Source organism: Geotrypetes seraphini, chromosome 8 (assembly GCF_902459505.1).
Source record: "Geotrypetes seraphini chromosome 8, aGeoSer1.1, whole genome shotgun sequence".
In the NCBI taxonomy this organism is placed as follows: domain Eukaryota; kingdom Metazoa; phylum Chordata; class Amphibia; order Gymnophiona; family Dermophiidae; genus Geotrypetes; species Geotrypetes seraphini.
In genome coordinates, this window is record NC_047091.1 from 84283377 (window position 1) to 84295754 (window position 12378).

Here is a 12378-nt window from a genome sequence, read left to right on the forward strand (position 1 = left end):
AGAGGGTAGGGTTAAATAGTCATTTTTCTCAATGGTGGAGAGTAAACAGTAGAGTGCCGCAGGTTTCTGTACTGGGACCGGTGCTATTTAACTTATTTATAAATGATCTGGAAATTGCAACAATGAGTGAGGTGATTAAATTTGCAGATGACACTAAACTGTTCAAAGTTGTTAAAACGCATGCGGATTGTGAAAAATTGCAGGAAATTGGAAGACTGGGCGTCTAAGTGGCCGATGAAATTTAATGTGGACAAATGCAAAGTGATGCACATTGAGAAGAATAACCTGAATCACAGTTACCAGATGCTAGGGTCCACCTTAGGGTTAGCGGCCAAGAAAAGGATTTGGGTATTATTGTAGACAATACGATGAAACCTTCCGCCCAATGTGCGGCGGCGGCCAAAAAAGCAAACAGTATGCTGGGAATTATTAAAAAAGGGATGGTTAACAAGACTAAGAATGTTATAATGCCCCTGTATCGCTCCAAGTTGCGACCTCATTTGGAGTATTGCGTTCAATTCTGATGTCCTTATCTAATGAAAGATATAGTGGTGGTAGAAAAGGTTCAATGAAGAGCGACCAAGATGGTAAAGGGGATGGAACTTCTCTATTATGAGGAAAGACTAAAACAGTTAGGGCTTTTCAGCTTGGAAAAGAGACAGCTGAGGGGAGATATGATTGAAGTCTACAATATCCTGAGAGGAGTAGAATGGATCGATTTTTCACTCTGTCATAAATTACAAAGAATAGGGGACACTCGATGAAGTTACAGGGAAGTGCTCTTAAAACCAATTGGAGGAAATTTTTTTTCACTGAAAGAATAGTTAAGCTCTGGAACGCATTGCCAGAGGATGTGGTAAGAGTGAATAGCGTAGTTGGTTTTAAGAAAGGTTTGGACAAGTTCCTGGAGGAAAACTCCATTGTCTGTAATTGAGCAAGACAAGGGGGAAGCCACTGCTTGCCTTGTATTGGTAGCATGAAATATCGCTACACCTTGGGTTTTGGCCAGGTAGTAGTGACCTGGATTGGCCACCGTGAGAACGGGCTACTGGGCTTGATGGACCATTGATCTGACCCACAAAGGCTATTCTTATGTTCTTATAGTAGGTAAGTCAGCTGAGGGTCAATGTTACCAGCAGATATGTACCATGAGGTAGAGAATAACACGGGGAAAAAATTTATCACCATTTTGTATGGAAATGAACAAGGTACATGAAGTTTCACAGGTGAGTTCAGATTGTTACTGTTTTATGATCTCCTTCCATGTATCCATGCATTTTCATATACCCACTGCCACTTGTTGTGGAGATCATGGCAAGTGTATTATACACTGAGACCACATATTTATCAGTTATTGATCCATTGTCTGAAAGACATCCCCTATAGTCAGATAGTACCATATAAATTTATAAGCTTTATTAAAGACAAGAAAAGTGCAAAAAACACACTTATTTAAAGTGCGCATACATACTGACAAAGATCAGGAAATCACATAAATTCAACTTTTAACTCAGTTTCTTGTACGTGGTTTTGAAAGTCTGGTCAATGTTTGCCAAAATAGCTTGTGGATAAATGTACTGTGCCTGATGAAGTGGTCATAGGTGCATTAAGGCCTGCAATAATATGCTGTTCAGGGATCTCTGCGGGGAGGCCAGTGAAATGACCATGCAGGACCTTGTGGATGCAAAAAATTAACCAGGATGTCGCATTCTTCCTTTGAAATTTCACATGACCAATCCACCAAGAATTGTCATATATATGCAAGCTAAGTATTGTCCAGGTTGAAAGCTGGATGCTTGAAAGGTAGGGACATGTTCAGGATCAGTATCAGACTCAGTATCAGACTCTAAGACATTGGCGATGAATGAGCTGGTGTCACTTGAAATTTTGCTAATTCAGAATCTAGCAGGGTCTATGGGCTTAAATTGGTGATTTTCTCTTGTTCCAGCCATTGTGTGGCTCATACTAAACCTTTGCTCCTGAGCAGGTCTTATTGCTTCAATATCTTCCTTAACAATGAAGAAAAATTTGATTCCCGAGACAGATTTATCGCAGAATTTAAATAGATCCCTTGGTGTCAAAATTTGGTTATTGAAAAGGCGTTGTAAGCTGACATGAGCAGCTAAATGCTTGGCTGTTCCCATCACATGGAGATCTGCCATGGCTTGTTCCAAAGAAGTTCCACTCAGCAGTAATTTGAAAGTAAGTATCATGGCTGCAGAGGTTAATGAAATTCTTGAAGTTTTTATATTGTGCAGCAGAACCATCACTAAAGTAGTGAATATGGCTTAAGACAGGAAAGACTTCCTTCAGATGCAGAATAAGCTTCCTCAAAATGCATGAACAGCAAGTAGTCACTGATCATGCATAGGCTTTGGATATCAGAATTGCAGAAGTAGACAAGGAAGAAGTGGGCTTCAGAGAGTTTGCATTTAGCATAACTTAAGGAATTTTGCTTGCTAATCCGTTGAATCTTTAGAGGAAAGATTCCTAGTGGTAAAAAGCTGACATTGAGGTTTTCAAATGCATTGGTAGAGTCATCACTTTCAGAATCAGACTTGGGGCTACTTAGATCTTGCAGTTTGACACGCAAGTCTTGCCTGCATCTTGGGCAAAGCTTTTGACCTGGTTTAAACTTGTGCTTTGTGATAACTTTTAAATGATCAGCTGCAGGAAGATCAATTGGGCATAGACCTTTGATATTGCTGTGATTCTGTTTTCTGAACAGATTACAGCAGTTTTTCTGTAGAAATTCAAACTTCATCAGAATCAAGGCTTCATGATAAGTACAGGTATTAGATTCCACGGACAAAGTAGAAAGTCCAGAGCATCTTTTAATTAATTCTTGGTCAGGCAAAGAGAAATCAGAAATAAGCTTCAAGCAGCTTTCTCCAGAATAGAAGGTAGATGGTTGGCGGGTAGGAAATAGAGAGTAGGAGTGAAGGGCCACTACTTGGACTGGAGGAGGGTCACAAGTGGTGTTCCGCAGGGCTCGGTGCTTGGACTGCTGCTATTTAATATATTTATAGAATCTAGAATCAGGGACGAAGTGCGAGATAATAAAATTAGCGGACGACACCAAACTATTCAGTGGAGCTTGCACTAAAGAGGACTGCGAAGAATTGCAAAGGGACTTGGAACAAACTAGGGAAATGTGCGACGAGATGGCAGATGAAGTTCAAAGTTGAGAAATGTAAAGTACTACATGTGGGAAGCAGAAACCAAGGTACAGCTATACGATGGGAGGGATGTTATTGAAGGAGAGTACCCAAAAAGGGACTTAGGGGTAATGGTGGACATGACAATGAAGCCGACGGCACAGTGCGCAGCAGTCGCTAAGAGAACGAATAGAATGCTAAGTATAATCAAGAAGGGTATTACTACCAGAACGAAAGAAGTTATCCTGCTGTTGTATCGGACGATGGTGCGTCCACATCTGGAGTACTGCATCCAATATTGGTCGCCATACCTTAAGAAGGATATGGCGTTACTCGAGAGGGTTCAGAGGAGAGCGACATGTCTAATAAAGGGGATGGAAAACCTTTCATACGCTGAGAGATTGGAGAAACTGGGACTCTTTTCCCTGGAGAAGAGGAGACTTAGAGGGATATGATAGAGACTTACAAGATCATGAAGGGCATAGAGAGAGTGGAGAGGGACAGGTTCTACAAACTTTCGAAAAATAAAAGAACAAGAGGGCATTCGGAAAGTTGAAAGGGGACAGATTCAAAACGAATGCTAGGAAGTTCTTCTTTACCTAACGTGTGGTGGACACCTGGAATGCGCTTCCAGAGGGCGTAATAGGGCAGAGTACGGTACTGGGGTTCAAGAAAGGATTGGACAATTTCCTGCTGGAAAAGGGGATAGAGGGCTATAGATAGAGGATTACTGCACAGGTCCTGGACCTGTTGGGCTGCCACATGAGCGAACTGCTGAGCACGATGGACCTCAGATCTGACCCAGCGGAGGCATTGCTTATGTTCTTATGTTCTTGCACTCAGAACTATCATAGATTCCAATACTGCAGGGCTCTAGCTTATTATTAGTCTCCATAAGATAAGTCACCTAAAAATACAGAATAAAAGTAAGGTGAAAAATATCAATGTGAGAACACAATAAAAATAGAGCAAAGCAAGTTGTACATGTCAGCAAGTGCAGAGTTAGTTTCCAAAATCCACACAGGCATAGCCTAGTTAACTAGAGGAAGAACCAGATGCTTCACAGAATGAATAGATGGAAAGCAACACGCCAAAGGCAAGCATTATCAAATAATGAAGTCATGGTGTTATAAGGTCATGGTGAACCTTAAAGCCAGACTTGTTCATATAGCCACTGTGCTGTAATAGTTGCAAGTCAGAACATATTCAGAAAAGCTGCATGCATCAGACATACTACTACAGCTATGCGTACATTCTTGTGAATCACATGATTATGTGTTTGGGCTTGCACGCAGTAAGTAGTTTGTGCAAGCCAATTCATGTTTTGACTGTCATCTTGCAAAAGTGCACAGTAAGTTTGTAAAATGCTGAGCATAGTATGAGACAAGTACTTGTGGCTACAAAGCTTGGTTATGAGTTTTCAGATCAATACAGTTCCACTGCACATTCACAATGAAATACCAATGACCCTTCAACATAACATGTTTACGCAAGCAAGTAATACTTATCTTTAAACCATCAATTGTCATCAAAGAAAGATCAGGTCCAAGATGAAACAAGATAGCTTCTGTAGCAAAAAACATGCTCTTTCAAATGATATAAAAAACAAACAACCCCCCCCCCCTAATCTGTTAGAGATATTTGAATCTGAAAAGCAGTGAAAATTTAAATAAATGCATAAAGCCATATTTCTTGGAAGATCATATCTTCAACTTCACTTGACTGTAAAAGCTCGTTTTGCAAATCTTGGAAGTACCTCATGGTACATGTTTGCTGGTAAAGTTGTACCCTCAGCTGACTTACCTACCAGCAGCAGTATGGAGCCAAACTTTGCCAAAAATTTTCATTCGTGAATTTTTGTACCTACTTTGCTGACCTGTAGAAATGGAAGCACGTTCGCAAATGATTTCAAACTTGGCAAAGAAACCTGCCCCAAGGTGTTGTACCAAACTGCAAAATTTCAGACTCCTAGGTAGTTTCCTTCTGCCTCAGGTCTTAAGCAAAATTGGTGTTTTAGGTCACATGAGGCATGGGAGAAGATTGATTGCTTTTGTTCAACTACCCCTAGCTCCTCACTAAATTGAGATAGATCCAAAAATTTTTGCAGAGTTTCATTTGAGACCCTAGGCAACACCCCTGTAAAATTTGGTTGGATTTCAAGGGGGGTCGAGCGTTGGCGGTTTTCAGTATTGAAAATAGATGGGATACATTTCATAAAAATAAAAGGAGGGGGAATGGGAAGAACAGGGAGAGGGGAATTGTCTGATATGTGGCCATTGTCTGAGTCTCATATGCATTTAGTTCTAGCTATAAATCTCATAGACATCTTTAAAAAGAAAAGTTTTAAGGCTGGATTTGAATTTGCTAAGATTATTCTCCTGTCTCAGGCCCAAAGGGAGGGTGTTCCACAAAGTGGATTCAACCACTGAATAAATAGTCTTGCATGTGGTATCATAAAATAATTGTCGAACCGAGGGGATTGTTAGAAGATACTGCAGCGATTGACTGGGTTAGCAGCAGGGCAGGAGTGTGGAAATCTCACTCTTGCCCACTATACCTCTGGACCACCAGGGATTCCAGCGGCAGAGGAAGTACGATGGATAGGGCAGGGAGGGGTGACAGAGTACAGAGCCTGATAGCCCATTGGAGGCCTGCAATAATTCTGAGAGGGAATTGGGTGAGCCCTGGGCACTAGCCCGAATATAAACTGGGACCCCCATTTTTGGGCCAAAAATCCTGGTTTATATTCAAGTATATATGATAATCTACACTCATGTGTTGGGCGGGAAGGCAGCAGCGCATGTGTGGTGGGACGCTGCTGTAATTTTTCTAGTTGCTAATTACAACATCTGCAACGGGCTCTGTCAGATGTTGTCATCTAGATGTGAGAATACTTGGCATGATATCCTCAGAGAACATCTGCTACAGGTGGCTCACTATCCTGGTATAAGCAGGATAGTGAGCCACTCTAGTGTTTTGCTCATTTGATGATCATTGCAGTTGCAGTGGTTGATGGGGCATGGGTGCAGTATAAAAGAAACTACCTGCTACTTGGGCAGATGCATGCTGGACTGTTTCAAGGTGCATCCCAGTTTATACTGATGGTGTCACTGGTAGAATTTATTGATTTAATTTATGTATTTATTTCAATTTCTATCCCATCCTCCTGGAAGCTCAGAATGGGTTACAAAAAAACTCACAGTAAATTAAGGACATGACAGGTTGCAAAACAAGGATTACATAGTGGGAAGGATATATAGAAGAGTCTGCTGGTAGGAAAGGATAGCACCCAACCATGTAGAATGATGTTACTGACTAAAGATAAGAAAATGATCCAGTAAGTCATAATTTGTATTTATAATGTATGCATTCTGGCCTATATGTTGTTTAATGTGAGTATTAAAGTACTTGACACTGGTACCTGAATTTATAATTACTGTTGATCTTCTTCTAACAGAGAAGCCTGCCATTGCTCCTCCTGTCTTTGTGTTTCAGAAGGATAAAGGGCAGAAGGTAAGGTATTCTTCTACTCCATTTCTGGACTAATGTACAATGAAACCTGTATAGAATTTAAAGATTTTCAGTGTGCATCCATATGAATCTTAAGCTCAAACAACGTGATTAACTTAAAAATATTTAAGGAGGCTGTGCGAGTCCTAAATGCCTATTAGAGAATGACACGGGGAAAAAATCTGTCCCCGTCACTGCACCGTCCCCGGCCCACTATCCTCTGCACCGCCCCGTCACCGCCACTGCCATCCCATTCACCGCCCCGTCACCGTCACCCGCCATCCCTTTCACCGCCCCGTCACCGCCACTGCCATCCCATTCACCGCCCCGTCACCGTCCCGGTCTAGCACCAATTTTCTTCCCTCCGCTCCCCCATAGTCTGGCATCTGTCTTCTTCCCTTCCAGCGTCTTCTCCCCACTCTGCCTTCCACATTTCCTTTCAGGGTCTGTTCCTCTCTACCCTCTTTCAATGTCTGTTCTATTCCTTTCCACCACCACCCTTCCCTCCCTCCTTTACCATCTGTTCCTTTCTACCACCCTTCTTTCATATCTTCTATCAGTCCCCCCACCATCACTAGCAGTCTCTCTTCTCCCTTACCATGAGCAAATAGAACTTCTGAAAATTGTATTGCTGAGTCATTATTTCTAGTACGCCTTTTTTTCCAGATGGATAATGACATCAATTTTATAATTCTTACTGTCTGCTCTGATTTCATTCACAATTTGGTTTGTGTTTTGTACCTGAGGATTCCATGAGGCATTTAACCTTTTCCTGTCTCTTCTGTGATTTCAAGTAGAGAATGACACGGGGAGCGATCCCCGCAGCGAACCGCTGCGTGGCTGCGGTTTGGCTGCGGGTTATGGTGACCTCATTAGCAAATCGCCGCAGACGCGGGGACAAATCCTTTCACCGACTGCAAAAACGGTGAATAGATTTGTCCCCGCAGGCCAATGTCCCCCCCTCTAGGAACCGCAATTTACCTGTGTTTTCACCGTGCTCCTCATTTGTCAGATCAACCCTTCCTTCCAATAGAACCCGCCCCCCCCCCCCCCGACGATCGCCCTCACTGGTAGGAGGGTGCCCAACCCCTCCTGCCGGCACCCCCAACGGCCCCCTATATCGCCAATAGGAGGGTGCCCAACCCCTCCTGCCGGTCCCTCCCCCAACAAACCCCGCCATCCCGAAACACCACCCTTAGTCTTACTTTCCAAGTTGGACCGGACAGCTCCTCGCTCGTCTGGCCAGCAGGCCTGCCTCCGTCCAAATGAGGCGGGCCCGCCCCTCCCCTCCCCTGCCTAACCCACAGGATCCTAGGGCCTGATTGGCCCAAGCACCTAAGGCCCCTCCTATAGCGGGAGTGGCTTTAGGTGCCTAGACCAATCAGGCCCTAGGATCCTGTGGGTTGGGCAGGCTAGGGGCGGGCCCGCCTCATTTGGACGGAGGCAAGCCTGCTGGCCATACGTGTGAGGAGCCGTCCGGTCCAACTTGGAAAGTAAGACTAAGGGGGTTCCGGGGTGGGAGGGTTCGTTGGGGGGGGGGGGTCCAGCAAGAGGGGTTGGGTACCCTCCTGCCAGCGATCTTAGGGGAGGCCATTGGGAGGACCGGCAGGAGGGGTTGGGTACCCTTCTGCTGCGATTGTCGGGAGGGCCGTTGGGGGGGTCTACAGGAGGGGTTGGGTGCCCTCCTGCCGTGATCGCTGGGGGGAGGGGAGACTTGCAGCCGTAGCCGCGGTCACTATGCTAATCACGGCAGGGAGATCTTTGCCGCGATTAGGTACAGCGGCCGCGTCTACTTACCATATAGGCTAACATTGTAAGCATTTAAAGTACATGTCGTGTTTGTTTTTGTATTGCTAGCCCCAGGGGTGGTGGAAGATTAGTGATTGAAAAACTGTATGAAAAATAACTATTTTAAATTTAGTGATCAAAATGTGTCAGTTTTGAGAATTTATATTAATTAATTTTTTCTCTGCGTGTTTTGTTTTTGTATAGTTATTAACTAATATTTAACTAAGTTTTAAAGTTTTAAAGAATGTTTCCTTTATACGTAAATAAAGAAAAGTGAATGGGATTGCAGTGGCGGTGACGGGGCGGTGAATGGGGTGGCAGTGGCGGTGACGGGGCGGTGAAGAGGATGGTGAGACGGGGACGGGGCGGTGACGGGGATGGTGAGACGGGGACGGGGCGGTGACGGGGATGGTGAGACGGGGACGGGGCGGTGACGGGGACCAATTTTTTCACCGTGTCATTCTTTAATTTCAAGTTGATTCCTTCAATAATGGAGTCTCAAGGCAGTAGCAGTTTTCTATTTTGGGCTCTTTTGACATTGTTTAAGGGATTTCTTGTACATTTAGTGCTGGTCTTCTTTGATGAGGTCACTTCAGAATCTATTTCCAAGGAAGAGAAACTTTTTCCCTTTCACCCCCTCCTTCCTTGTGTGAGCCGGAACACGTGGTCCCCGCAAGCAAGTAATTTTATATCATTTTCATTCTATTCATTCATAGAAATTAAAGTCTAGATAATGCCAGTCACATAACAAAACATGATTTTACAAAAATAATTCCCTGCACAGTCAAGCATGCAAGGATTACTAGATGTCTTTCAGCAGCTCCCCTCCCTCCCTCCCCCTTACCTTTGTGGCCAAGTCAAAATGATCTACCAACAATAAAATTTTAAAAACACAAAGCACGCTGTTCGCAGAGAAAATGTTAATTATCATTTATATTCCGCGGGTTTTCAAAGAGGTCAAGGCAGATGACTTTATGCAATGTCACCTCAGTAACAACTATACAAAAATAGACAAATATTCCCCCTCCCTTTTTACTAAACTGTGATAGCGGTTTTTAGCGCAGGGAGCTGCACTGAATGCCCCACGCTGCTCTCGACACTCATAGGCTCCCTGCGCTAAAAACCGCTATTGCGTTTTAGTAAAAGGGGGCCATAGTGCAAAATATAGACAGCAGATATAAATTCTCAAAACGGACACATTTTGATCACTAAGTTGAAAATAAAATCATTTTTCCTACCTTTTTGTCTGATGATTTCATGAGTCTCTGGTCCTTCTTCTGATCCTTCTTTCTTCTCCTGCCCCCCCCTCTTTCTTTCTCTCTCCCCCTGGCTCCCCTCTTTCTTTCTGCCTTTCTTTCTCTCTCCCCTTGGTCCCCCTCTTTCTTTCTGCCTTTCTTTCTCTCTCCCCCTGACCCCTCTTTATTTCTGCCTTTCTTTCTCTCTCCCCCTGCCCCCCTCTTTATTTTTTCCTTTCTTTCTCTCTCCCCCTAGCCCCCACAAAGCCATCGTGCCAATTTCTCCACTTCCACGATTCTTTCCCTACCCTCACCCCCAAGCCAGCAGCCGATTTCACCCTGCTCCTTCCTCGATGTCCTGATGTCCTGAACTTCATCGGGCAGCAGCAGCATTCACAATTCACTGATGTTGCCCGCTTCAGGCCTTCCTCTCTGTTGGGTCCTGTCTTCATGAAAACAGGAAGTAGGCAGGACCCGGCAGAGAACAAGGCCTGAAGCCGGCAACAGCAGCGAATTGTAAACGCTGCTGCTGCCCGAAGAAGGTAATGGAGCACCGAGGCAGACCGCTTCTCCCCCCTCCCAGCCGAATCCCCGCTGACCCTCCTATCTCCCCCCCCCCCGTGAACCTTTCCGACCCTCCCAGCGAGAGCAGCAAACCTCCTTCACGGCTTTCTCCTCCCTCTGCCGCGTCACTGATGACGTCATCAGTGATGCGGCAGAGGGAGGAGAAAGTCGACGCTACTGGAGGGAGGTTTGCTGCTTTCTCTGGGAGGGTCGGAAAGGTTCACTTGGGGGGGGAGATAGGAGGGTCAGCGGGGGTTCGGCTGGGAGGGGGGAGAAGCGGTCTGCCTCGGTGCTCCAAGGCCTGGCGCCATTACCTTTTTCGCCCCTCCCGCCCCCCCCTTGGTATGCTACTGCTCTCCAGCTCTCCTTAGTTTGCCGGTTTTCTTTTTCGGCGACCGGCACGCTTTCAAAGAGCCGCGCATGCGCGGCAGCTCAAAGTTCAATCTTCTGCTCTGCTGCAACTTCCTGTTTCCGGTTGGGTCAGAGCAGAAGATTGAATACTGAGCAGCCGCGCGTGCGCGGCTCTTTTGAAAGCATTCCGGTCGCCGAAAAAGAAAGCCGGCAAACTAAGGTGAGGTGGAGAGAGGAAGCTGGTTAAACGATCGAGCCGGCGTGCGGGTGGGCGGATGGGGGTGCGGGGACCGCACGATCCTTTATGCCTCACTGCGGTGACAAGACCATTCACCGCTCCACGGGGCGGTGATGGCCTTGTCCCCGTCCCCGCAGAGGCTGCTAATTTTCATTCCCCGTTTTTGGCGGGGTACCCGCGGCTAAACGCAGTAGCCGCGGGTAAACCGCCACCGTGTCATTCTCTAATGCCTATCAAAAAGGCTGCATAGTATTCCAAGATTTTTCCTCCCTGGTTGTTAAACTGTGGATCCTTTTGCATTTGCTACCTTTCCAGATATAACTTTCTTTACTTTTAAAAAATAAGATGTACTGTAATGCTTTGTGTTGTGAACTTTGGATATTGAGGCCTCTGATCTATGCTGTGGGTGATCTATGACAATAGAAGGGCTGATCTGAGTGGAATTTGCCCGAGTCTCCCCTGCATTAAAAGCTGATCACTTTATTTGGTAGCTGTAAGTATACTTTGGTTGTGTAAACTCTGTAATTGTTGTACCTTGTGGAACTGCAGATTCTTTCTTGTCCTCATCAGCAGATGAATCCAAAGACTTGTGGATTATGATCAGCTACCAGCAGGTGGAGATAGAGTACACCAGCCTGAATTCTCTTATAGGGCAGGTATGCTCCTTGATCAGCCAGTATTCTCTATCTCTAGTGGGCGGTGGACGGTCTCTCACAAGCTTTTGGTTCTCCTGCTTCTATGGCTCCTGTCCTGGACTCCCTGATTCAGTTGAGTTTGTCTGGGCTGGTAAAAGTGCCTGTGTTGGGGTACACCTGGTGGTGCCAGATCTCTCCCCCTCTTATGCTGTCTCCTCCCTCCTTCTCCCCTCTGCATGAGCTTCTGGGGGTATGTTCATGCATTGTCCATTTTTGCAGTGTGTCAGTCATTCTGACATGGCCCTTCGCATGTTCACATGGGACATTGGGAGCTGAGGACTCCTTGCTGGCATGGGGCAGCCATTCACTTCAAATAGCGTTGCAGGCTCCATTTTGTGTGCAATGGCACTGTCTTGTAGCTCTATGAGAATTTTGTTGCCTTGGGATGATTATAGCATCAACAGTTAGCCTTCAGCTTATTAGCTTCGGCTCCTGTAGCCCTTCGGCTTTCTCTTGGTACTGGGCACCTGGCTGATGGTGCAGTTTCCGATTGCTTCAGTGGAGGATGGTTTGGGGCAATTTTTTTGGGCCTCACCATAGGACCGTACCAGGTCCCTCCTATGGTTATCTCCTTAAGGCCTTTATCTGTAAGGAACAGTTGCACTCCAGCGCACGTCTTCAGCTGTCTTACCAACTCAAGGAGTTACTGAGAGAAAAATGACCATTTAACCCTACTCTCTGTTTTCTGTTCAATAGCCAATTCCTAATAAATAACAAAACATTGCCTCCTATCCCATGTTTGGCACATTTTCTTCTACATGTAAGCACCACCAGCTATCCGTTGAAGATTCCAGTGCAGAGTTTGCCTGATCAACAGTTAGTCTCGAGTCTGCAGGCAC

At 45.4% G+C, this 12378-nt stretch overlaps 1 protein-coding gene across 4 annotated transcripts in view; it reads left to right on the forward strand.

Annotated features, from left to right (window-relative positions):
- Window positions 1–12378, forward strand: part of RANBP3 (RAN binding protein 3) — a 413886-nt gene that overhangs the window by 25722 nt on the left and 375786 nt on the right. For 3 of the 4 annotated variants that reach the window (XM_033955562.1, XM_033955564.1, XM_033955565.1), the window contains exon 2: window positions 6616–6671. In XM_033955562.1, the coding sequence (XP_033811453.1) occupies window positions 6616–6671 (56 nt within the window). Of the gene's footprint in view, window positions 1–6615; window positions 6672–11417; window positions 11501–12378 lie in introns of all 4 variants that reach the window. The other variant, XM_033955563.1, reaches the window with a different exon arrangement.